General features: G+C 37.3%; 1 protein-coding gene across 1 annotated transcript in view; it reads right to left on the reverse strand.

The window, feature by feature from the left end:
* Positions 1 to 740: 740 nt before the first annotated feature.
* The window catches only part of klhl40a (kelch-like family member 40a), a 33,292-nt gene continuing 6,562 nt past the window's right edge, over positions 741 to 27,470 (reverse strand). The window contains exons 6-10 of the mRNA XM_041842401.2: positions 21,797 to 21,957; positions 21,484 to 21,591; positions 8,950 to 9,135; positions 2,285 to 2,434; positions 741 to 1,299 (exon numbers count right to left, since the gene is read on the reverse strand). Of these exons, the coding sequence (XP_041698335.1) occupies positions 1,194 to 1,299; positions 2,285 to 2,434; positions 8,950 to 9,135; positions 21,484 to 21,591; positions 21,797 to 21,957 (711 nt within the window). The 3' untranslated portion in view covers positions 741 to 1,193. The remainder of the gene's footprint in view (positions 1,300 to 2,284; positions 2,435 to 8,949; positions 9,136 to 21,483; positions 21,592 to 21,796; positions 21,958 to 27,470) is intronic.

Consider the following 27,470-nt stretch of genomic DNA (forward strand, 5'->3'; position numbering starts at 1 on the left):
AGAACCTGTAGAACCGGTAGAACCTATATAACCTATAGAACCTATAGAACATATAGAACCTATAGAACCTATAGAACCGGTAGAACCTATAGAACCTATAGAACCTGTAGAACCTATAGAACCTATAGAACCTGTAGAACCTATAGAACCTATAGAACCTATAGAACCTGTAGAACCTATAGAACCCATAGAACCTGTAGAACCTATAGAACCTATAGAACCTGTAGAACCGGTAGAACCTATAGAACCTGTTGAACCTATAGAGCCTATAGAACCTATAGAACCAGTAGAACCTATAGAACCTGTGCCAGGATACTCTCTGGATTCGGTGTAGTACGTACAAATCTCTTTGAAAATATAGTGAAATGACGCAAGAAAAACTCAAGGACACCCATCGTCTTTCCAGCTGTAAGCCTACTATACCATAGCCAGAATTGTTTGGCACCTCTGCGGACAAATCTGGTGAATGAAACCTTCCTACGGCTTCTAACGGGATTGACAGAAAACGTTATTTTATGTTAATTTCTTCGTAGAGCACAAAGTGAATTCACGCTGGCATTCAAACAGCATCTGTCTAAGAGGCTTGGTACATTTGTATGGACTGCTGGTTCTTTGTACTCTCAGGAGTTGCTTCCATTTCCACTCAATGTGTAAATGATTTACTGCCTTTTATCTGTTAATGGGGTCTTAGCGCCCTCTAGTGTTTTCCTGTGGAAATAAAGAGGATAATGGGCTATCACTTGATTATTATTTTTTTTACATTTTTTTATTTTTTTATTATTGTTTGACAGTAGTTCTAATTATGTACAATTACGGTTACGGGTATAGATAGATACATAGCTTCAGGAGTGAAAATTAAATTATATACTTTTCTTTCATTCATAATCTTTATTGGTGCTTCATACAAAGAAATGAAGCAATAAAGTTAAACAGCATGTTAAAAAAGCTAAAGTAATATACAAATTGTATACTAACTGTCAAAACAATTACTATTAGTTCACTTCAAATAGACAAATTGTTCATTTTGATACAGTAGAATAAAGACAACTTTCATATCAACCTATTTGAAAAGGCCCTCCTGCTGGAGAGTTACTGGGTGTAGAGGCTTTTGTTCCAGCCCTGCTCTAAACACACCTTATTCTAGGTTTGAGACCATCTCCAGTATATATATATATTTTTTTTTATAGAGCTGATCACATTTTGGTGAGACGAAGTGTATTGAGCTTCACGGCGAGAATCGTGGCGCCTGCAGCATAGCTAATCTCTCTCAAAATCCCATTCCAGCAGTCCTCCTCAAATCTGTGGGGAAAGAAGAAAGTGCATGGTTCATTGTCTGTGGATTCTCTACACGGATCCAGCAGCACCAACACATTTTTAGATTAAGAACTTTTGATTGAGTACATTCCCAGTGGTTACAACTAGTTGTAATGACGTAAGTTCAGTCAATGTTGCCCTCAATGGGTAATGGAAATTGTTTATTATTACAACATTCCATCACTGACCTCCAGGTGTTGTTCATCTCAGTGTAGTGCTTATGAAGACCTTATGAATGCTCTATGAAGCCTTTATAAGCTGTTATATAACTGACCTCCAGGTGTCGTTCATCTCAGTGGGATGTGGTTATCTACATCAGGGGTTTTCAAACCAGACATTCTATGTATTTTAACTATTGCACAGCTGACACACCTGATTCAACCTGTCAACTAATCATCAAGCCCTTAAATAAGTGAATCAGGTGAGTTAGTTCGGGGCTAATCTCTCATAACTATGGGCGGCAGGTAGCTTAGTGGTTAAGAGCGTTGTGGCAGTAACCGAAAGGTCGCTGGTTCTGAGCCGACTAGGTGAAAAATCTGCCGATGTGCCCTTGAGCAAGGCACTTAACCCTAATTGCTCCTGTAAGTCGCTCTGGATAAGAGTGACTAAAATGTAAAATGTAAACATAAATGGCACTGTCACCTCTGACTGAGCATCTGACCAGATTATGCAAGATTTTAATTCTGAGTTAACTGAGATTAGTTCAGGGATACAACAATATTAACTGTCTGGGTGTCCCAGAGGAGAGGTTTAAAAAAAAACTGATATACAGTATGCAGTGCCTATGAGTGATCTACGAAGCATTTATAAGACTTAATAAATGCTCTATAAAGCCTTTATAAATTGTTATAGCACTGACCTCCAGATGTCGTTAATCTCAGTGGTTAGCAACAGTATGCAGTGCTTATGAATGCTCTATAAAGCACTATGTAGTGTGTTTGAATGCTTTATAAGATGTTATAGAAATTACCTCCAGATGTCGTTCATCTCGGTGGGCTGTGGCTGGTCACTGATCTCGCTGGGCATCATGGCAAAGCCCCCCACAGCGTACAGACATTCCCCCATAGTGATCATGTTCATGGAGCTACGCTCCTGGGGGAACTCTACAAACTCTGACCACCTGGATCACAGCACACACATTATAATGACATCACAGCACACACATTATAATGACATCACAGCACACACATTATAATGACATCACAGCACACACATTATAATGACATCACAGCACACACATTATAATGACATCACAGCACACACATTATAATGACATCACAGCACACACATTATAATGACATCACAGCACACACATTATAATGACATCACAGCACACACATTATAATGACATCACAGCACACACATTAAAACACACATTATAATGACATCACAGTACACACATTAAAACACATATTATAATGACATCACAGCACACACATTAAAACACACATTATAATGACATCACAGTACACACATTAAAACACACATTATAATGACATCACAGCACACACATTAAAACACACATTATAATGACATCACAGCACACACATTAAAACACACATTATAATGACATCACAGCACACACATTATAATGACATCACAGCACACACATTATAATGACATCACAGTACACACATTAAAACACACATTATAATAATGACATCACAGTACACACATTAAAACACACATTATAATGACATCACAGTACACACATTAAAACACACATTATAATGACATCACAGCACACACATTAAAACACACATTATAATGACATCACAGCACACACATTAAAACACACATTATAATGACATCACAGCACACACATTAAAACACACATTATAATGACATCACAGTACACACATTAAAACACACATTATAATGACATCACAGCACACACATTAAAACACACATTATAATGACATCACAGCACACACATTATAATGACATCACAGCACACACATTATAATGACATCACAGTACACACATTAAAACACACACATACATAATAATGACATCACAGCACACACATTAAAACACACATTATAATGACATCACAGTACACACATTAAAACACACATTATAATGACATCACAGCACACACATTAAAACACACATTATAATGACATCACAGCACACACATTAAAACACACATTATAATGACATCACAGCACACACATTAAAACGCACATTATAATGACATCACAGCACACACATTAAAACGCACATTATAATGACATCACAGCACACACATTATAATGACATCACAGCACACACATGAAAACACACATTATAATGACATCACAGCACACACATTAAAACGCACATTATAATGACATCCCAGCAAACACATTATAATGACATCACAGCACACACATTATAATGACCTCACAACACACATAACACACATTATAATGACATCACAGCACACACATACCCACATTATAATGACATCACAGCACACACATTAAAAACACACATTATAATGACATCACAGCACACACATTATAATGACATCACAGCACACACATTAAAACACACATTATAATGACATCACAGCACACACATTAAAACACACATTATAATGACATCACAGTACACACATTAAAACACACATTATAATGACATCCCAGCAAACACATTATAATGACATCACAGCACACACATTATAATGACCTCACAGCACACACATTATAATGACATCACAGCACACACATTATAATGACATCACAGCACACACATTATAATGACATCCCAGCACACACATTAAAACGCACATTATAATGACATCCCAGCACACACATTAAAGCACACATTATAATGACATCACAGCACACACATTAAAACGCACATTATAATGACATCACAGCACACACATTAAAACGCACATTATAATGACATCACAGCACACACATTAAAACACACATTATAATGACATCACAGCACACACATTAAAAACACACATTATAATGACATCACAGCACACACATTAAAACGCACATTATATACTGACATCACAGCACACACATTAAAATGCACATTATAATGACATCACAGCACACACATTATAATGATATCACAGCACACACATGAAAACACACATTATAATGACATCACAGCACACACATTAAAACACACATTATAATGACATCACAGACACACATTAAAACACACATTATAATGACATCCCAGCACAACACATTATAATGACATCACAGCACACACATTATAATGACCTCACAGCACACACATTATAATGACATCACAGCACACACATTATAATAACATCACAGCACACACATTATAATGACATCCCAGCACACACATTAAAACGCACATTATAATGACATCCCAGCACACACATTAAAGCACACATTATAATGACATCACAGCACACACATTAAAACGCACATTATAATGACATCACAGCACACACATTAAAACGCACATTATAATGACATCACAGCACACACATTAAAACACACATTATAATGACATCACAGCACACACATTAAAACACACATTATAATGACATCACAGCACACACATTAAAACGCACATTATATAATGACATCACAGCACACACATTAAAATGCACATTATAATGACATCACAGCACACACATTATAATGACATCACAGCACACACATTAAAACACACATTATAATGACATCACAGCACACACATTAAAACGCACATTATAATGACATCACAGCACACACATTATAATGACATCACAGCACACACATTAAAACACACATTATAATGACATCACAGCACACACATTAAAACACACATTATAATGACATCCCAGCACACACATTAAAACACACATTATAATGACATCACAGCACACACATTAAAACACACATTATAATGACATCACAGCACACACATTAAAACGCACATTATAATGACATCACAGCACACACATTAAAACAGCATATTATAATGACATCACAGCACACACATTAAAAAGCCGCACATTATAATGACATCACAGCACACACATTATAGTGACATCACAGCACACACATGATAATATACAGCACACACATTATAATGACATCACAGCACACACATTAAAACACACATTATAATGACATCACAGCACACACATTAAAAACACATATTATAATGACATCACAGCACACACATTAAAACACACATTATAATGACATCACAGTACACACATTAAAACACACATTATAATGACATCACAGCACACACATTAAAACACACATTATAATGACATCACAGCACACACATTATAATGACATCACAGCACACACATTATAATGACATCACAGTACACACATTAAAACACACATTATATAATAATGACATCACAGTACACACATTAAAACACACATTATAATGACATCACAGTACACACATTAAAACACACATTATAATGACATCACAGCACACACATGAAAACACACATTATAATGACATCACAGCACACACATTAAAACACACATTATAATGACATCACAGCACACACATTAAAACGCACATTATAATGACATCACAGCACACACATTAAAACGCACATTATAATGACATCACAGCACACACATTATAATGACATCACAGCACACACATGAAAACACACATTATAATGACATCACAGCACACACATTAAAACGCACATTATAATGACATCCCAGCAAACACATTATAATGACATCACAGCACACACATTATAATGACCTCACAGCACACACATTATAATGACATCACAGCACACACATTATAATGACATCACAGCACACACATTAAAACACACATTATAATGACATCCCAGCACACACATTATAATGACATCACAGCACACACATTAAAACACACATTATAATGACATCACAGCACACACATTAAAACACACATTATAATGACATCACAGTACACACATTAAAACACACATTATAATGACATCCCAGCAAACACATTATAATGACATCACAGCACACACATTATAATGACCTCACAGCACACACATTATAATGACATCACAGCACACACATTATAATGACATCACAGCACACACATTATAATGACATCCCAGCACACACATTAAAACGCACATTATAATGACATCCCAGCACACACATTAAAGCACACATTATAATGACATCACAGCACACACATTAAAACGCACATTATAATGACATCACAGCACACACATTAAAACGCACATTATAATGACATCACAGCACACACATTAAAACACACATTATAATGACATCACAGCACACACATTAAAACACACATTATAATGACATCACAGCACACACATTAAAACGCACATTATATAATGACATCACAGCACACACATTAAAATGCACATTATAATGACATCACAGCACACACATTATAATGATATCACAGCACACACATGAAAACACACATTATAATGACATCACAGCACACACATTAAAACACACATTATAATGACATCACAGTACACACATTAAAACACACATTATAATGACATCCCAGCAAACACATTATAATGACATCACAGCACACACATTATAATGACCTCACAGCACACACATTATAATGACATCACAGCACACACATTATAATAACATCACAGCACACACATTATAATGACATCCCAGCACACACATTAAAACGCACATTATAATGACATCCCAGCACACACATTAAAGCACACATTATAATGACATCACAGCACACACATTAAAAACGCACATTATAATGACATCACAGCACACACATTAAAAACGCACATTATAATGACATCACAGCACACACATTAAAACACACATTATAATGACATCACAGCACACACATTAAAACACACATTATAATGACATCACAGCACACACATTAAAACGCACATTATATAATGACATCACAGCACACACATTAAAATGCACATTATAATGACATCACAGCACACACATTATAATGACATCACAGCACACACATTAAAACACACATTATAATGACATCACAGCACACACATTAAAACGCACATTATAATGACATCACAGCACACACATTATAATGACATCACAGCACACACATTAAAACACACATTATAATGACATCACAGCACACACATTAAAACACACATTATAATGACATCACAGCACACACATTAAAACACACATTATAATGACATCACAGCACACACATTAAAACACACATTATAATGACATCACAGCACACACATTAAAACGCACATTATAATGACATCACAGCACACACATTAAAACGCATATTATAATGACATCACAGCACACACATTAAAACGCACATTATAATGACATCACAGCACACACATTATAGTGACATCACAGCACACACATGAAAACACATATTATAATGACATCACAGCACACACATTAAAACACACATTATAATGACATCACAGCACACACATTAAAACGCACATTATAATGACATCACAGCACACACATTAAAACGCACATTATAATGACATCACAGCACACACATTAAAACGCATATTATAATGACATCACAGCACACACATGAAAACACACATTATAATGACATCACAGCACACACATGAAAACACACATTATAATGACATCACAGCACACACATTAAAACGCACATTATAATGACATCCCAGCACACACATTAAAGCACACATTATAATGACATCACAGCACACACATTAAAACACACATTATAATGACATCACAGCACACACATTAAAACGCACATTATATAATGACATCACAGCACACACATTAAAAAGCACATTATAATGACATCACAGCACACACATTATAATGACATCACAGCACACACATGAAAACACACATTATAATGACATCACAGCACACACATTAAAACACACATTATAATGACATCACAGCACACACATTAAAACGCACATTATAATGACATCACAGCACACACATTATAATGACATCACAGCACACACATTAAAACACACATTATAATGACATCACAGCACACACATTAAAACACACATTATAATGACATCACAGCACACACATTAAAACACACATTATAATGACATCACAGCACACACATGAAAACACACATTATAATGACATCACAGCACACACATTAAAACACACATTATAATGACATCACAGCACACACATTAAAACGCACATTATAATGACATCACAGCACACACATTAAAACGCACATTATAATGACATCACAGCACACACATTAAAACGCACATTATAATGACATCACAGCACACACATTATAGTGACATCACAGCACACACATGAAAACACATATTATAATGACATCACAGCACACACATTAAAACACACATTATAATGACATCACAGCACACACATTAAAACTCACATTATAATGACATCACAGCACACACATTAAAACGCACATTATAATGACATCACAGCACACACATTAAAACGCATATTATAATGACATCACAGCACACACATTAAAACACACATTATAATGACATCACAGCACACACATTAAAACGCACATTATAATGACATCACAGCACACACATTAACGCACACATTATAATGACATCACAGCACACACATTAAAGCACACATTATAATGACATCACAGCACACACATTATAATAAGTGGATTGAATAGAGCCCTTACTGGTTTGTAGCGATGTCATAGACCTCTACAGTGCTGGTGAGTCCTGTGTCTGTGACGCCCGTGGCCACGTAGATCTGGTTGTTGTGGACCGTCACAGCGAACAGAGAACGAGCCAGCTTCATAGGAGCTAGCTCCTTCCACTCAAACCTAGTGGGGTTGTAGACACACACCCTCCGTAGGCAAGTCCTATAGAGAGCAATACAATACATTACGGTAACATTATAGCAGAACATAGTTGTAGTGTGGTGTCGAGACAACGATGCTGATATGCTGTGACGACAAGAAATCTGCTGACACTGTCCTTGATTATAATGGTTTATTACATCAAAGATAACAGTATCAATTTACAGACTCCTGCAGACATCTGGAGAACAACTGACCCAATCTCTAATATGTTATTCTCCCCGTCCTTTGTTCCAACCATGGTATTTATAACATGTAACATAATATGGGTGTTTTTTTATAGACCAATCCCTGGCCTTCACATAACAGACTCTCCTCTGTTTTAGGGGGCCCCTATAGTCATGTTTTCCAGATGTTTCCGCAAGCAGAGATACATTCTGGAATGTTCAGATACTACAGTAGAGACACACCCTGCGTATGCACTTCCTATAGAGAGCAATAGCGTCTGCTAAATGGCATATTATTACTATTATTTATTATTATTACGGTAACATTATACCAGAACTCATAGTTGTAGACATAGCTGCGGTGCTGCAGCATCCCCTGAATAATCTGAAGAAGAAAAAAAAAATGTAATAAAAAATATATGCTTTTTGTAGAATTTCTTTTTTCTCACAAAAGTAGTGCACTGGGCCTTTACCAGTCCTGTGTTAGTGGACCGATATAGTCATCTGTAGCAAGCCAAAAAAAAACAGCAGTTCGGTAGACAACAACAACAACAAAAAACCACTCAATTATTTCCAATCGCGATTAAAATGCAGCGTCTGTTTAAGTCTAGGTTGGCTTTAGGACCATGCAGAGCATTGCTCTGAAGGGGCAGCTGCCAGCCTGTGAGCCTTTTCTGTCACTTTTAGAAAGCAGAGGGCAGAGACAGTTGTTAAGGCAGTGAGCCGATTGCTTTTCATTTGATGTCGGCATTTGAATTTGGCCTTGTAAATCTTGTTGTAATCTGATAGCCAGGGGTTAATTTAATTGGGAATTGGGAGGTGGGGAGCCCTCCTTTTTGGTGACCATTCGAAACCAAAAGTTGTTTTATTGCTATTTAAATACAGGTTGTGATAGCTGTAAGCCTAATTGTTATTTTAATTTATTCGCCCAGTAGGCTAGTGCAATTTTGGTTTCATGTAGGCCTATTGGTATGAAAATAAACACAACTGAACAACTTTAGAGCATTTCCCCTCAAAATACATGTCTTGTTTTTGGCTTCAAAGACAATAACAACTGTAGGCTATAACAAGTGTGCATTGTCATGCAGTGACAGAATGATAATTGAGATAATGCAAATAATGAATGATTACCTAGTTGGGCTAACTATTCTAAACTCCTTTCTGCCTACGTCATCATCCTCTGTCTTCATCCCCCGCCTGTAGTCTACCTTCCTCTGGTATAACGCGTTTCCACCTGTCACTCTTATCATCTTGCTTTTCCATCTTCCTGAATTAAAAATGAAATATTCTAACAGATCAATGTTGTTGGCAAAAACATAATTAAATATTGCTAAGTTATTTAGCTATAGTGTGGATTTAGTGCTGTTTTTAAAACATACAGGTAAAAGTCAGTAAATTAGAATATTTTGAAAAACTTTGATTTATTTCAGTAATTGCATTCAAAAGGTGTTAACTTGTACATTATATTTATTCACTGCACACAGACTGATGTATTCAAATGTTTATTTCATTTAATTTTGATGATTTGAAGTGGCAACAAATGAAAATCCAAAATTCCGTGTGTCACAAAATTAGAATATTACTTAAGGCTAATACAAAAAGGGATTTTTTAGAAATGTTGGCCAACTGAAAAGTATGAAAATGAAAAATATGAGCATGTACAATACTCAATACTTGGTTGGAGCTCCTTTGCCTCAATTACTGCATTAATGCGGCGTGGCATGGAGTCGAGGAGTTTCTGGCACTGCTCAGGTGTTATGAGAGCCCAGGCTGCTCTGAATAGTGGCCTTCAACTCTTCTGCGCTGTTGGGTCTGGCATTCTGCATCTTCCTTTTTCACAATACCCCCCAGATTTTCTATGGGGCTAAGGTCAGGGAGTTGGCTGGCCAATTTAGAACAGAAATACCATGGTCCGTAAACCAGGCACGGGTAGATTTTGCGCTGTGTGCAGGGGCGCCAAGTCCTGTTGGAACCTGAAATCTCCATCTCCATAGAGCAGGTCAGCAGCAGGAAGCATGAAGTGCTCTAAAACTTGCTGGTAGACGGCTGCGCTTGACCCTGGATCTCAGGAAACAGAGTGGACCGACACCAGCAGATGACATGGCACCCCAAACCATCACTGATGGTGGAAACTTTACACTAGACTTCAGGCAACGTGGATCCTGTGCCTCTCCTGTCTTCCTCCAGACTCTGGGACCTCGATTTCCAAAGGAAATGCAAAATTTGCTTTGCCAGAAAAAACATGACTTTAGACCACCCAGCAGCAGTCCAGCTCTTTTTTTTCCTTAGCCCAGGTGAGACGCTTTCGCGCTGTTTTTGGTCAACAGTGGCTTGACACGAGGTATGTCGGTGCAGCTGAAACCCATGTCTTCAAGCGCCTCTTGGTGGTGGATCTTGAAGCCCTGACTCAGCAGCTGTCCACTCCTTGTGAATCTCCCCACATTTTTTGAATGGGTTTTTTTTCACAATCTTGACTAGGGCGCGGTGATCCCTATCGCTGTACACTTTTTCTGACCACAGTTTTTCCTTCCCTTTGCCTCTCTATTAATGTGGTTGGACACAGAGCCCTGAGAACAGCCAGCCTCTTCTGCAATAACCTTTGTGTCTTTCCCTCCTTGTGCAATGTGTCGATGGTCGCTTTTTGGACAGCTGTCAAATCTGAAGTCTTCCCCATGTTTGTGTAGGCTTCAGAACTGGACTGAGAGACCATTTAAAGCCCTTTGCAGGTGTTTTGAGTTAATCAGCTGATTAGTTTGTGGCACCAGGTGTCTTCAAAATGTAACCCTTACACAATATTCTAATTTTGGACACACGGAATTTTGGATTTTCATTTGTTGCCACTTCAAATCATCAAAATTAAATGAAATAAACATTTGAATGCATCAGTCTGTGTGCAATGAATAAATATAATGTACAAGTTACACCTTTTGAATGCAATTATGAAATAAATCAAGTTTTTCAAAATATTCTAATTTACTGACTTTACCTGTATATAATGAGCACCCAGATGCTGTGTAACGCAACGCTTTAATATCAGACAGAGAGACAAGCTGCCTGTGCGTTGGCTTCTACGTTGCAGTATTAATATTCTCGGAGCACTCTTGATGATACAAAATGTTTCCATATTTTGCATTTTGTATTTTGATGTGTGCATTTTCTTTACTTTATGTAATTCATGGCTCATCTTATAAAAGAGACCTTGGTCTCAGTATGACTCCCTGATAAAATAAAGGTTACATTAAAATTAAAATTAAATTATAAGGATCATCTCTGAATGCAGAGCAACAATTTTGGTGGGAAGCCCGCGAGACAATGACACTGTCATAGTAGACTGAATGCACCGTGCCACAAGGGCGGCTTCATGTAGCCTATAGCAGCTGTAACAGGGTTATATTGGGGATTCCCCTTGCCACTTTATTGATAAGCCAATGGGTTTTTGGTTTTAGTTTTGTCTGGCCTTCACCTGCTCAACATGGCATCTTATCGGCTGGTTTGCGTGGCTTGCTTACGAGGGAGGATGTTTAAGTTAGAATCGTCCCAGTGAACAAGCAGCAAACCAGCGGTAGGTTGTTGATTGCAAAGCACTGTACGTCTAAAATGATTTTTATACTCCCAATTGATGATTTGAATGTACAATTTATATCAATTTGTTTTGTAAATATTATTAGAACATCACACATAAGATGCAGCATTTTTTCTGTATTTTGTTGTGCATTTTGTTGTAGAGAATTCCAGCTAATGCTAGATAGCAACTTACTGTGTCTGGTGGGGGGGGTTTCGTATATTTTGAACAGTGCGTGAGTGCAGAGTTGGATGGTGAGCCGTGCATTGCGTGACGTGCAATTTTGTGCTGTTTCTATCAGCTACATTGTTAAAAATATTATATTGTTGTATTGTGATCGTTGTATTATTTTGGTAACTACGTTGCCCCAGTGAATATCTCCATGACTGGTGCTACAAGCTGGAGTCCGTGTCAATGATTGTACACAACGCAAGAAGAGTACTGTTACACAGGGGGGGTCGGCAACCTTTTACATATGAGTGACAATTCACAATTGATCCTACCATTTCTAAAGATCTGCGTGCCAGTTATGATTTTCATATAAGCATTGTAGGCTATAATACAATATAAAATAATATGAACTATTGAGGACCTCCGCTACTCAACTGTTGCCCCAAATAATGTCTAACTGCCTATTCTAGCTGGCTACTAGACAGAGGTGCTGTCCATTCAGCCACACCCCACGGAGCTCCACTATGCCTACCTGTACCGAGGTGCTGTCCATTCAGCGGTGCTGAATCACGGGCACTGCCTTAATGTGTAGATTTTCCTTTTGTATTTCATGATGTTCTTCATTCCTTGGTCGAATTTGTTTTTCTTTATGCGTCTTTTGTCGTTTGTAGGCCTAAGTAAGTCCTTTGAGGTACTATCGTATATGAAGATTATGTCTTTGTTAAATGTTTTTCATGAAGAAATGGAATGTTGTTTATGTTAGTATATGTTTTAGTGTAACGTCACGTACAACAGACAGGAAGTGTGTTGTAGACAGGGGAGACTGGTGATTGGCCAGAAGAGGGAGCATCATTGTTTATAAATAGGGGCTAGACTACAGAAAGGGCAGAACGGCCATGGCAATCTGAGGACCCGTTCTCCGGACACCGCGGGTCTGTACTTATGCTGTAACCTCGTGATTTTAATAAAAGCCTCTAACACGATGCAGCATAAACGGACTCTTTGTTGACAGCAATAATATGCCACCATTCACCCGATACGACATAATGGCGCCCAACGTGGGGCTGGTCTGCGCCTCTTCTTTGTTCCAGTCAACCGCCAAGCTAACTCGCTTTGAAGCATGGCCAAACAAGGGTGAGTTTTTCTTACCGCTTCGGAGTTTGTTAGATTGGATACGACTTGTGTACACTGGAGAGATGTACCATTACGACCTTGCCTCGGGTGGGGTTATTGCTGATGACTATAGTCTGTTAAAATATATTCCATTGGAAACGGCAGATAATTGGAAGTTTTTAGAGCATTAAACGGTAGGAATTAAGTATTGAAGTGTACAATTAAGGCAGATATGCGCATTCTTTAGGGCACTGTACCGCTTTAAGACCCCGGGGGGGCCATTTTAGATGTTGGGCCGGCAAATCCGTTTGCACGATAGAATGGGCAGACGGTGGGTTTTTTAAAAGGAAAACTCTGATTAATGGGGTTTATCTGATTGTGATTATGATTCGACTCTCGTCCGACGGGGGGTTTGATTGGGTCTGATTTCTCGGTGTAATGGTCATTAAGTCACAGTAGCAAAAACGGTAGGATAAATATGTTTAAAAGGAATAAGGGCAGTGCAGGATATTTATTTGTATGGTAGGCCGCAGTTAGCTAAAGGCTAAGGCTAATTCTAAATGCTTGATTATGTGTCAGGCCACGTGGTACATCGTGGCTAATGCTAATTCTAAATGCTGAAGTGTGGGTCATGCTACATTCTACATAGCTGCTAAGGCTAATGCTAAATGCTAAATGTGTGTTGTGTCACATTGTACCTAAAGCTAATGCTAATGCTAATTGCTAATGCTAATTGTGTTGCGTGCTACATGCTAACGGATATCCTTAGAGACCCCATTGCGATGGATTAAAGTCTCTTAAACTTGTCTCTGTGTATGTAAGTCAGGTTATATGTTTTGTGAGCGCTGTTAAATGTTGTTTGACTATGAGGGGGAAACGGAGGTAAAGCGGGACTGTTATTCTGTCTGTTTGACTAGGAGGGAGTAGAGAATCTCACTTCCACGGTGAAAAAGTGTTTTTGAATGGATGTGCGCATGTGCATGATTTTACGGCGCTAAAACTACGACATGAGGTTATGTGCTAAGACTACAAAACACTGCATTGTGGGTAAAGGTCATAGGTCCCATCTGGGGTTACCCTGCAGGGAGACGGAGAAACACACAGACAAAGAGATTTTAACACGAATCTTCTAGTTGTTACATCGGGGCTTGGTTAAAGATGAAACTTGTTTTGTGACCTATTGAATTGATAAATGAGAGAGATATGTTGACGGAGTATAATTAATTAAATTAAATGACGGATTAAAATAAAATAAAAATGTTTTTGAGCGATCTATTTAGTTCTGAGTTTAGTCTTAGAGTGAATAATGTAGAACGAATGAATATTGAATATGGTTGAAATAACTCAGTGATTGCATTAACTGCTGAAATCTTGTCTGTTTCTATGTTTTTTTGAAATATGAGAGGAACATGGAACGAGACGAGAGAGAGAGGAGATACAGGAAGTGCTGACGTGACATCACGTGACGCGGCAGACGATCGGATCAGATATCAGGCTAGTTCACAAAATCATCCCTAACAAAATATGTGATGTTATGACAATTTTACAGAGGCTTGGCAAATACTATTTGAATAAAATTTGCATTTTGGAGTCTCTGTGCATCACTGGGCTGGATTACAGTTCGGTTGGAAATCAGGTACTGACATTATTCTGCAATTAAGATACTTGGGTGCATATTAAACAATGGAATTGATAAAAATCAAAGGGTTGTAAGGTTAGAAGGCTTTGTTTTTAAGATTGCTTTGAAGTTGACTAACTTACATTTACTTGCATTTGATGGGTTGTGGTAAGATAGCCAACAATAATTGATAAATTGGTGATATAGGAATAAAAATTGGTTTTAATTATTCATGATTTTTAATTGAGTTGTACAATAACATTTTTAGGAGTTGTTAGGTTTATATTAATAATTACAGGGGGGAAGCCATAGGCTATACAGTCTAAAATAAAATAATTCACAATAAAGGAATATAAAAGGGTTGATATAGGGGAAAAAATAGTAATCCTTTAACTAAAGTAGTGTTAGAAAAACTAATGGCAGAAGTTAGTACACCTTTCTCACATACGGATTCAGTAAAAAGTACAGCTTAGGGATGTTTATCCTCAGCTTCCAGTGATCATCCAGGAGGGTGATTGTTGCATCAGAGATGGAGATGAACGAATAATAGATAGAGGACAAGCAGAAACGACGATGAAGATGAATCAAAACTCCAGAAGGAAGAAAATGTGATGTCTGGAAGAAAAGAGGGAGGTTAAGGAGGATGGAACTTAAAGAAGATGAGGATGATGAAGATGAGTGATGATGAAGAGGTCATGGGTGGAGATGACTCTGTGATCAGAAGGAAGTTGGCAAGAGAGGAAAGAAGAAGGATACTAGAGATTTGATCTCTGATGGAAGTTGAAGGAAGAAGGATACACGAGATTTGATCTCTGATGAAAACAAAGATGAAGAAAGCGATGAAGATTTGGAGATTAAGGGTGCTTTATGTTCAAGAGGATTTTATCCTACAATGACTAGCAAAGAAGAAATAGATATATAGACCGATGTTTATCATGCCTGGATAAAGCAAATAGTTTAGAAGAAGTAACACAGCTGAAGATACAGAAGAGGAGAAACTGCTGAGAGGATCCCAAGAATTGGAGAAGAAGAAAGAACAGGACGAAGAAACTCTGAGAAAACTCAATCATACAACGGGTGGAGAAGAGAAGCTTTGGTTATGAAGAATCAGAATGAACCAAATCAACAATCACTGTTACAGCTTCAACTGAACAATATCAAATGCAATTGTACCAGCCAAGGGGGTACCAGATGTTCCATATCCACAGCCAGTTTCTGGACAGACACAGAATTGGAGAGGAAGAGGACGAGAAGAAATAGAAGGAGGAGGAAGATTTCAGCTACACTTCCAGCAACTTTCAGAAGACTGTTATAATTGTGGACAGATTGGGTACTTTACCTGTGATGGAAATGCGTCAGGAGAAAACAACAGAGGAAGATAAAGGAGCAAGTGAAGATCACCTGTTAGTGCCTAGAAGATCCGGAAGGGGGGTGTCAGCTGAGAGCATCGATTAGAGAAGAAGAGAAAATAGCTAACAATTGAAGTAAAAACCGACCATTAGAAGTGATGGTGAATAGTGGAAAAACTTATCTGGGGTTCAGCCTAAAGAGGTTAAACATCTCACTAATTGATAACTAATTAGGGATAGGGATTTGAGGTAGTAAAACAGTTAATTACTCTTAAGGTACTAATATTAGAAGATACTGTTATTGCAGTGTTGGGAAGAGATGCATTGTTTAAATTGAATTGTACAATAAGATGTACACTAGACGACTGTCTATTAGACAATCTGTCTGAAAAGTTAAAAGGGGTGACTGTTTATTCTGGGTTACATTCTTACACTAAGAGATTTCAGGCTAGGCTAAAAGGTGTTTAGTCGTTTGCCAAGTCTGTGTGTAAAGAAGTCAAAAACAGGTGGGGACTTTCCCAATCACATATTCTAAAAATTGGTGGTAAAGGGATTTTGTGAATAAATCAGTGGAAAAAGTTTAAAGGTTAGGAGGAAAAGATTAGATTAAAATAAGTTAGGAGAACTAGGTTGAAGGAACTCTAAGACAGTAAGCTAAGTTTCAAAGTTAGTAGTAAGAGAGAGAGAACAATGGTGAATGACACTTTAGAGTAGGAAGATCAAGGTAATTATAGGTGTATTTTTTATAATCAAAAGTTTGAAAGTCAGGGATTAGAGAAAGGACTGAGAGTGGGGAAAAAGTGACACTAGTGGTGATAGATGGAAGTACAAGCAAAGACAACTTTTCTTTGGGGAAAACTAGAAGTAACTAAGGACATTGACACTTCAGTCTATTAAAACAACAGTGAGAAGCAATTTAACTCTTTCAACATTGATAGTTATTAAAGCCATAAATATATCGCATTTGATTATAAGGGAACCAATAGCTCCAGTGCCAATTTTAGGGTTAGGATGGGGACGTTTCTTCCACATGGAGAGATAATTATGGAGAAGAAGTATACTTATCTAGTGCAAGCATTAGAAATTTGTTCCGGTTGAGAATTATTGGTTAAAAGGCTATGTAATTCATAAAGTAACGCTTATGATGGAAGATTTGAAATCTGTTGAAGTTTCACAGTCACCAAGGAGGTTCAGGAAGAGTAGGTTACAGTAGCCACTCCAACAGTAGATAATACACAGAGGATATTGGTAACTTTCGCACTAGAAGTAATTAAGGTTAATACATCAACTACTTTAATGGTAACTTTGGAAGGGATTAATGATACGATGGCAATAAGCAAATGTAGGAAGTATGACACCGACAACAACTTTTCTGAAATTAAAGGGGGTAGCAAGACGAATAGGGTTAAAATAGGAGAGCAGATAGTGGTAGAGACAATATAGATTCATCTGAAATAGTGAAGGATACTATCATGGAGGACAGGATGAGGTCTTTGATTTTAATGACAGACAAGGAGAGGTATCTGATCAGTACCGCTCGTTAGGGGGAGAGAGAAACTAAAGGGAGTGGTTTGATTCTTCTGTTGTGAAAATTAGAGATAGATGGGCAGGTTCCAGCAGCTCATTCTGTAAGATCAGTGAGGAATCTTGAGGGTCCATGTCTGGTGAGAATTCCAGCAACAAACATGTTAGAGACGGTCGTTCGACCTTTATCAAGGGTGTGTCAGTATTATGCTTTGTCATGACTGTGGTATCAACAACAATTAGTAACAGATAAAATAATGTCGTTGTCAAAACATTTGTTTAAGCCTAGGGTTAGGTGGTATTGGGTTAAGTGAATTAACTTGTGTAAATTTGTTAGATGTTAAGTAAAATCAGGTAACAGCAAAAACTGAAGCATTTGAGGTGTAACCATTGAGGGCTAAAAGTTGTTTTTGTTCTAATAAAACATAGGAGGTAAGGGGTATGTTTATGGGGATATCAGATTGTGATGATTATATGATGACTTTGGATAAGCACGGACATAAGGTTAGAGAGGACAAATATGTTACTTTTTATGTACCAGTTAGTAGGAACAGCAGGACTTTGAGGGTTAAAAGATTAGCTTTTGCCTGACAATGTGACTATGGGGAATTTTAAAGATATTTAGAGGGTTTGTGGTGATAAAGCATATATATTCTTACACTATGGATAGACAGGATGTTGTTACATGTCAACGTTGAAGCTTCCATATGAGGTTTTTACCATTATAAGAGGGATAGCACCGGACACATCTAAATCTAGGGTTAAAAGGGTGACATGGCTACATGTCATAGTCTTCAAGCCTATCATTGAAGGATAAATCTAAGGGAGAAGGGGGGATTTTTTCCATGGTATGGTGTAACATTTGGGAAGATCCTATTGATGATAATAGTTATACTTTGAGTCCAGATAGTTCAGATAGTTATATATGCATTGAAGAATATAAGGGATGTGTTTGGGAGATCTGAGAAGATTTGGTTGCAGGATCAGGTAGGCCAGTAGGGGCAGTGATGGGTTACATTTAATGGCAACTTTGATAACACTGTGTGATGTTTGTAATTTGTTACTGACCTTTGAGAAAGCTATGATATTGAGATAGGTTGGAGAGTGATGTCTGGAGACAACACTCAGATGCCGGTGTTGACTGTTCCTGATCTGGATAAAGATGGACAAGTGGAACTGAATGGATAAATATCATTTTTGATTATTTGATCATTTTTCAATTTTTTCAATATTGGTGTGATTTTTAGTATGATTTATGAATCAAAGGGGGGAATGGGTTTATGTGATTCATATATCATTTATATAGCATTTTTATATTCTTAGTTGATATTGATGTTCAATTTGAAAGTGTTTTTTTTGGAAAAGATACTGTTTGGTCGTTTCTTTTCTTTTCTTCCAGAAGCATTTGGGGGAAAATGGGAAGGGACAATATGACTGGAGGAGATGAAACAAGGAGGGTGTGGAAAGATTCCGATTCCATCATCAACAAGTCCATTGGAAGAGGAGACTACGGGGATATGAAGTGTAGTGGACTACATTCCAGTGTTTGCAATGAAATATAGACATGTGTAATACATAATTTGTGTCATATTCTTAGGGATTAATTTTTGTAGAATGATGTTTGATGTTATTGAATACATGTGAGGAACTTAGATGTTTTTGTTTATTTCGGTGATGCTTAGGGACAGAGAAAGTCTAGGCAGGGAGAGGTTCACTGTACGGTCCAATGGGTTGACCAGCCTTACAAGTGGATGTTTTTGGATAGGATTTTGTTTGCAGGGGCTTACATGTGTATTTAATTGCATCATACTTTCAAATGCATTTACATGGGTTATGAGTTTATCTGGAGTACCGAAGGTGGTTGCCTGGGGCAGAGGGACCGTGAGAGAATTTTACTGTCTTGATTGATGGATGGAAGGTTGCCGGACAGTTTTTCGCTCTTACACTCCATAAAGATTTGTTCATGTGTCATAGTAATGTATTCACACTTCATAAAGATAGTAATGTATTCACACTTCATAAACAGTTATTCATATTTCATAGAAAGGTATTTACACTCTAGAGGAGAATGTTTTTGGTTTAATGTTAAAGATACTCAATAAGATAAATTGTTACTAGTCATAATCCTATTCTGTTTGTTTTCGAGACTGTTCGTCTCGAAGGGGGGAATATCGTATATGAAGATTATGTCTTTGTTAAATGTTTTTCATGAAGAAATGGAATGTTGTTTATGTTAGTATATGTTTTAGTGTAACGTCACGTACAACAGACAGGAAGTGTGTTGTAGACAGGGGAGACTGGTGATTGGCCAGAAGAGGGAGCATCATTGTTTATAAATAGGGGCTAGACTACAGAAAGGGCAGAACGGCCATGGCAATCTGAGGACCCGTTCTCCGGACACCGCGGGTCTGTACTTGTGCTGTAACCTCGTGATTTTAATAAAAGCCTCTAACACGATGCAGCATAAACGGACTCTTTGTTGACAGCAATAATATGCCACCATTCACCCGATACGACAGTACGCCTTTTATTTCGATGCATGTGTAGGATTTATCTGGCATCGTTTGTATTCGCAGTCATCTATTTTATGCTCTGGTTACTTTCACATTGATGTTGGTATTTGAACTCGGCCTTGATAGCGTGTTTTATGCATCTATTTCATGTTGCACTCTATGCGCTGTTCCACAAGTAGGCTAAAATGAGTCAATGTAGCCTACGTATGATGAGGTTGAGTAGTACATTGTTTGCGCCATTCCACAGACATTTAAACCTAATAAACAATATTGTGACGAAACATGCAAACCATGATTAGGGGAACGGCGTACAATCTTCAAAAGTGCGACTTACTTGCTCTCCGTCTTTCCTCCTATGACGTAGACAAGGCCATTGTGTGAGACAGTTCCATGACCATAGACTGTGTAGGGAAGAGGGTCTGACTCGCCCCATTTAAATGACCTGTAGAACATAACATCGTTTTTTTTTTTATCAACAGTCTCTTGTTTGTCTTTACCATTGACAGAAAGCTAGAGAGAGTGAGAGAGATACAGAGAGCAAGAGAGATACAGAGAGCAAGAGAGATACAGAGAGCGAGAGAGATACAGAGAGCAAGAGAAAGAGAGAGGATAGAGAGAGACAGAGACGGTCCCTGTACTGTACTCACTGTCTGTCATAGATCATGACAGAGTCTAGAACACGTTCTCCCTCTTTCATCTCCTTGCCGCCCACAACAAAGATGGAGTTTGCTGCTTCAGTAAGCCCAAACAGGCAGCGCGGTCCTGGCAGTGAGGGCATCCCCAGCCACTCTCCGCTCATAGGGTCAAACTGGAGGAGATAGGAAGATTACCGGAATGGTTTATTGGTACTATCAATGTGGGTCAAACTGGAGGAGGGAGGAAGATTACCAGAATGGTTTATCAATGGTATAATACTTCTTATCATTCTGCTTGTAGTAAGTCAAAGTATCTCTCTGGCACAGGGAGTTTGGTGACAGTGAATGTTACGGACATCTGTTATAACAACCAAAATGTCAGCAAAGCACATAAGGATGATGGTCAAACAGTCTGTCTGAATGTTAATCACCACCAGACCATGCAGAGAGACATTCCTTATTAATGTTTAATAATAGCAGAGAGCCATACCTGACTAATGTTTAATAATAGCAGAGAGCCATACCTGACTAATGTTTAATAATAGCAGAGAGCCATACCTGACTAATGTTTAATAATAGCAGAGAGCCATACCTGACTAATGTTTAATAATAGCAGAGAGCCATACCTGACTAATGTTTAATAATAGCAGAGAGCCATACCTGACTAATGTTTAATAATAGCAGAGAGCCATACCTGACTACTGTTTAATAATAGCAGAGAGCCATACCTGACTAATGTTTAATAATAGCAGAGAGCCATTCCTTATTAATGTTTAATAATAGCAGAGAGCCATACCTGACTAATGTTTAATAATAGCAGAGAGCCATACCTGACTAATGTTTAATAATAGCAGAGAGCCATACCTGACTAATGTTTAATAATAGCAGAGAGCCATACCTGACTAATGTTTAATAATACCAGAGAGCCATACCTGACTAATGTTTAATAATACCAGAGAGCCATACCTGACTAATGTTTAATAATAGCAGAGAGCCATACCTGACTAATGTTTAATAATAGCAGATAGCCATACCTGACTACTGTTTAATAATACCAGAGAGCCATACCTGACTAATGTTTAATAATAGCAGAGAGCCATCCCTGACTAATGTTTAATAATAGCAGAGAGCCATACCTGACTAATGTTTAATAATAGCAGAGAGCCATTCCATATTAATGTTTAATAATAGCAGAGAGCCATACCTGACTAATGTTTAATAATAGCAGAGAGCCATACCTGACTAATGTTTAATAATACCAGAGAGCCATACCTGACTAATGTTTAATAATAGCAGAGAGCCATCCCTGACTAATGTTTAATAATAGCAGAGAGCCATACCTGACTAATGTTTAATAATAGCAGAGAGCCATTCCATATTAATGTTTAATAATAGCAGAGAGCCATACCTGACTAATGTTTAATAATAGCAGAGAGCCATACCTGACTAATGTTTAATAATACCAGAGAGCCATACCTGACTAATGTATAATAATACCAGAGAGCCATACCTGACTAATGTTTAATAATACCAGAGAGCCATACCTGACTAATGTTTAATAATAGCAGAGAGCCATACCTGACTAATGTTTAATAATAGAAGAGAGCCATACCTGACTACTGTTTAATAATACCAGAGAGCCATACCTGACTAATGTTTAATAATAGCAGAGAGCCATCCCTGACTAATGTTTAATAATAGCAGAGAGCCATACCTGACTAATGTTTAATAATAGCAGAGAGCCATTCCTTATTAATGTTTAATAATAGCAGAGAGCCATACCTGACTAATGTTTAATAATAGCAGAGAGCCATACCTGACTAATGTTTAATAATAGCAGAGAGCCATACCTGACTAATGTTTAATAATACCAGAGAGCCATACCTGACTAATGTTTAATAATACCAGAGAGCCATACCTGACTAATGTTTAATAATAGCAGAGAGCCATACCTGACTAATGTTTAATAATAGCAGAGAGCCATACCTGACTACTGTTTAATAATACCAGAGAGCCATACCTGACTAATGTTTAATAATAGCAGAGAGCCATCCCTGACTAATGTTTAATAATAGCAGAGAGCCATACCTGACTAATGTTTAATAATAGCAGAGAGCCATTCCTTATTAATGTTTAATAATAGCAGAGAGCCATACCTGACTAATGTTTAATAATAGCAGAGAGCCATACCTGACTAATGTTTAATAATACCAGAGAGCCATACCTGACTAATGTTTAATAATAGCAGAGAGCCATACCTGACTAATGTTTAATAATAGCAGAGAGCCATACCTGACTAATGTTTAATAATAGCAGAGAGCCATACCTGACAAACTGTTTAATAATACCAGAGAGCCATACCTGACTAATGTTTAATAATAGCAGAGAGCCATACCTGACTAATGTTTAATAATAGCAGAGAGCCATCCCTGACTAATGTTTAATAATAGCAGAGAGCCATACCTGACTAATGTTTAATAATAGCAGAGAGCCATTCCTTATTAATGTTTAATAATAGCAGAGAGCAATACCTGACTAATGTTTAATAATAGCAGAGAGCCATACCTGACTAATGTTTAATAATACCAGAGAGCCATACCTTACTAATGTTTAATAATACCAGAGAGCCATACCTGACTAATGTTTAATAATAGCAGAGAGCTATACCTGACTAATGTTTAATAATAGCAGAGAGCCATACCTGACTAATGTTTAATAATACCAGAGAGCCATACCTGACTAATGTTTAATAATAGCAGAGAGCCATCCCTGACTAATGTTTAATAATAGCAGAGAGCCATACCTGACTAATGTTTAATAATAGCAGAGAGCCATTCCTTATTAATGTTTAATAATAGCAGAGAGCCATACCTGACTAATGTTTAATAATAGCAGAGAGCCATACCTGACTAATGTTTAATAATAGCAGAGAGCCATACCTGACTAATGTTTAATAATAGCAGAGAGCCATTCCGTATTAATGTTTAATAATAGCAGAGAGCCATACCTGACTAATGTTTAATAATAGCAGAGAGCCATACCTGACTAATGTTTAATAATAGCAGAGAGCCATACCTGACTAATGTTTAATAATACCAGAGAGCCATACCTGACTAATGTTTAATAATACCAGAGAGCCATACCTGACTAATGTTTAATAATAGCAGAGAGCCATACCTGACTAATGTTTAATAATAGCAGAGAGCCATACCTGACTAATGTTTAATAATACCAGAGAGCCATACCTGACTAATGTTTAATAATAGCAGAGAGCCATCCCTGACTAATGTTTAATAATAGCAGAGAGCCATACCTGACTAATGTTTAATAATAGCAGAGAGCCATACCTGACTAATGTTTAATAATAGCAGAGAGCCATACCTGACTAATGTTTAATAATACCAGAGAGCCATACCTGACTAATGTTTAATAATACCAGAGAGCCATACCTGACTAATGTTTAATAATAGCAGAGAGCCATACCTGACTAATGTTTAATAATAGCAGAGAGCCATACCTGACTACTGTTTAATAATACCAGAGAGCCATACCTGACTAATGTTTAATAATAGCAGAGAGCCATCCCTGACTAATGTTTAATAATAGCAGAGAGCCATACCTGACTAATGTTTAATAATAGCAGAGAGCCATTCCTTATTAATGTTTAATAATAGCAGAGAGCCATACCTGACTAATGTTTAATAATAGCAGAGAGCCATACCTGACTAATGTTTAATAATACCAGAGAGCCATACCTGACTAATGTTTAATAATAGCAGAGAGCCATACCTGACTAATGTTTAATAATACCAGAGAGCCATACCTGACTAATGTTTAATAATAGCAGAGAGCCATACCTGACTCATGTTTAATAATACCAGAGAGCCATACCTGACTAATGTTTAATAATAGCAGAGAGCCATACCTGACTAATGTTTAATAATACCAGAGAGCCATACCTGACTAATGTTTAATAATAGCAGAGAGCCATACCTGACTAATGTTTAATAATAGCAGAGAGCCATACCTGACTAATGTTTAATAATAGCAGAGAGCCATACCTGACTAATGTTTAATAATACCAGAGAGCCATACCTGACTAATGTTTAATAATACCAGAGAGCCATACCTGACTAATGTTTAATAATACCAGAGAGCCATACCTGACTCATGTTTAATAATACCAGAGAGCCATACCTGACTAATGTTTAATAATACCAGAGAGCCATACCTGACTAATGTTTAATAATAGCAGAGAGCCATACCTGACTAATGTTTAATAATAGCAGAGAGCCATACCTGACTAATGTTTAATAATAGCAGAGAGCCATACCTGACTAATGTTTAATAATAGCAGAGAGCCATACCTGACTAATGTTTAATAATAGCAGAGAGCCATACCTGACTAATGTTTAATAATAGCAGAGAGCCATACCTGACTAATGTTTAATAATAGCAGAGAGCCATACCTGACTAATGTTTAATAATACCAGAGAGCCATACCTGACTAATGTTTAATAATACCAGAGAGCCATACCTGACTAATGTTTAATAATACCAGAGAGCCATACCTGACTAATGTTTAATAATAGCAGAGAGCCATACCTGACTAATGTTTAATAATAGCAGAGAGCCATACCTGACTAATGTTTAATAATAGCAGAGAGCCTACCGACTAATGTTTAATAATAGCAGAGAGCCATACCTGACTAATGTTTAATAATAGCAGAGAGCCATACCTGACTAATGTTTAATAACACCAGGCAGAAGCCATACCTGACTAATGTTTAATAATAGCCAGAGAGCCATACCTGACTAATGTTTAATAATAGCAGAGAGCCATACCTGACTAATGTTTAATAATAGCAGAGAGCCATACCTGACTAATGTTTAATAATAGCAGAGCCATACCTGACTAATGTTTAATAATAGCAGAGAGCCATACCTGACTAATGTTTAATAATACCAGAGAGCCATACCTGACTAATGTTTAATAATACCAGTGAGCCATTCCTGACTCATGTTTAATAATAGCAGAGAGCCATACCTGACTAATGTTTAATAATAGCAGAGAGCCATACCTGACTAATGTTTAATAATAGCAGAGAGCCATACCTGACTAATGTTTAATAATAGCAGAGAGCCATACCTGACTAATGTTTACAAATAGCAGAGAGCCATACCTGACTAATGTTTAATAATAGCAGAGAGCCATACCTGACTAATGTTTAATAATACCAGAGAGCCATACCTGACTCATGTTTAATAATACCAGAGAGCCATACCTGACTAATGTTTAATAATAGCAGAGAGCCATACCTGACTAATGTTTAATAATATCAGAGAGCCATACCTGACTAATGTTTAATAATAGCAGAGAGCCATACCTGACTAATGTTTAATAATAGCAGAGAGCCATACCTGACTAATGTTTAATAATAGCAGAGAGCCATACCTGACTAATGTTTAATAATAGCAGAGAGCCATACCTGACTAATGTTTAATAATAGCAGAGAGCCATACCTGACTAATGTTTAATAATAGCAGAGAGCCATACCTGACTAATGTTTAATAATACCAGAGAGCCATACCTGACTAATGTTTAATAATAGCAGAGAGCCATACCTGACTAATGTTTAATAATAGCAGAGAGCCATACCTGACTAATGTTTAATAATACCAGAGA

Source organism: Coregonus clupeaformis, chromosome 21 (assembly GCF_020615455.1).
Source record: "Coregonus clupeaformis isolate EN_2021a chromosome 21, ASM2061545v1, whole genome shotgun sequence".
NCBI classification, from domain to species: domain Eukaryota; kingdom Metazoa; phylum Chordata; class Actinopteri; order Salmoniformes; family Salmonidae; genus Coregonus; species Coregonus clupeaformis.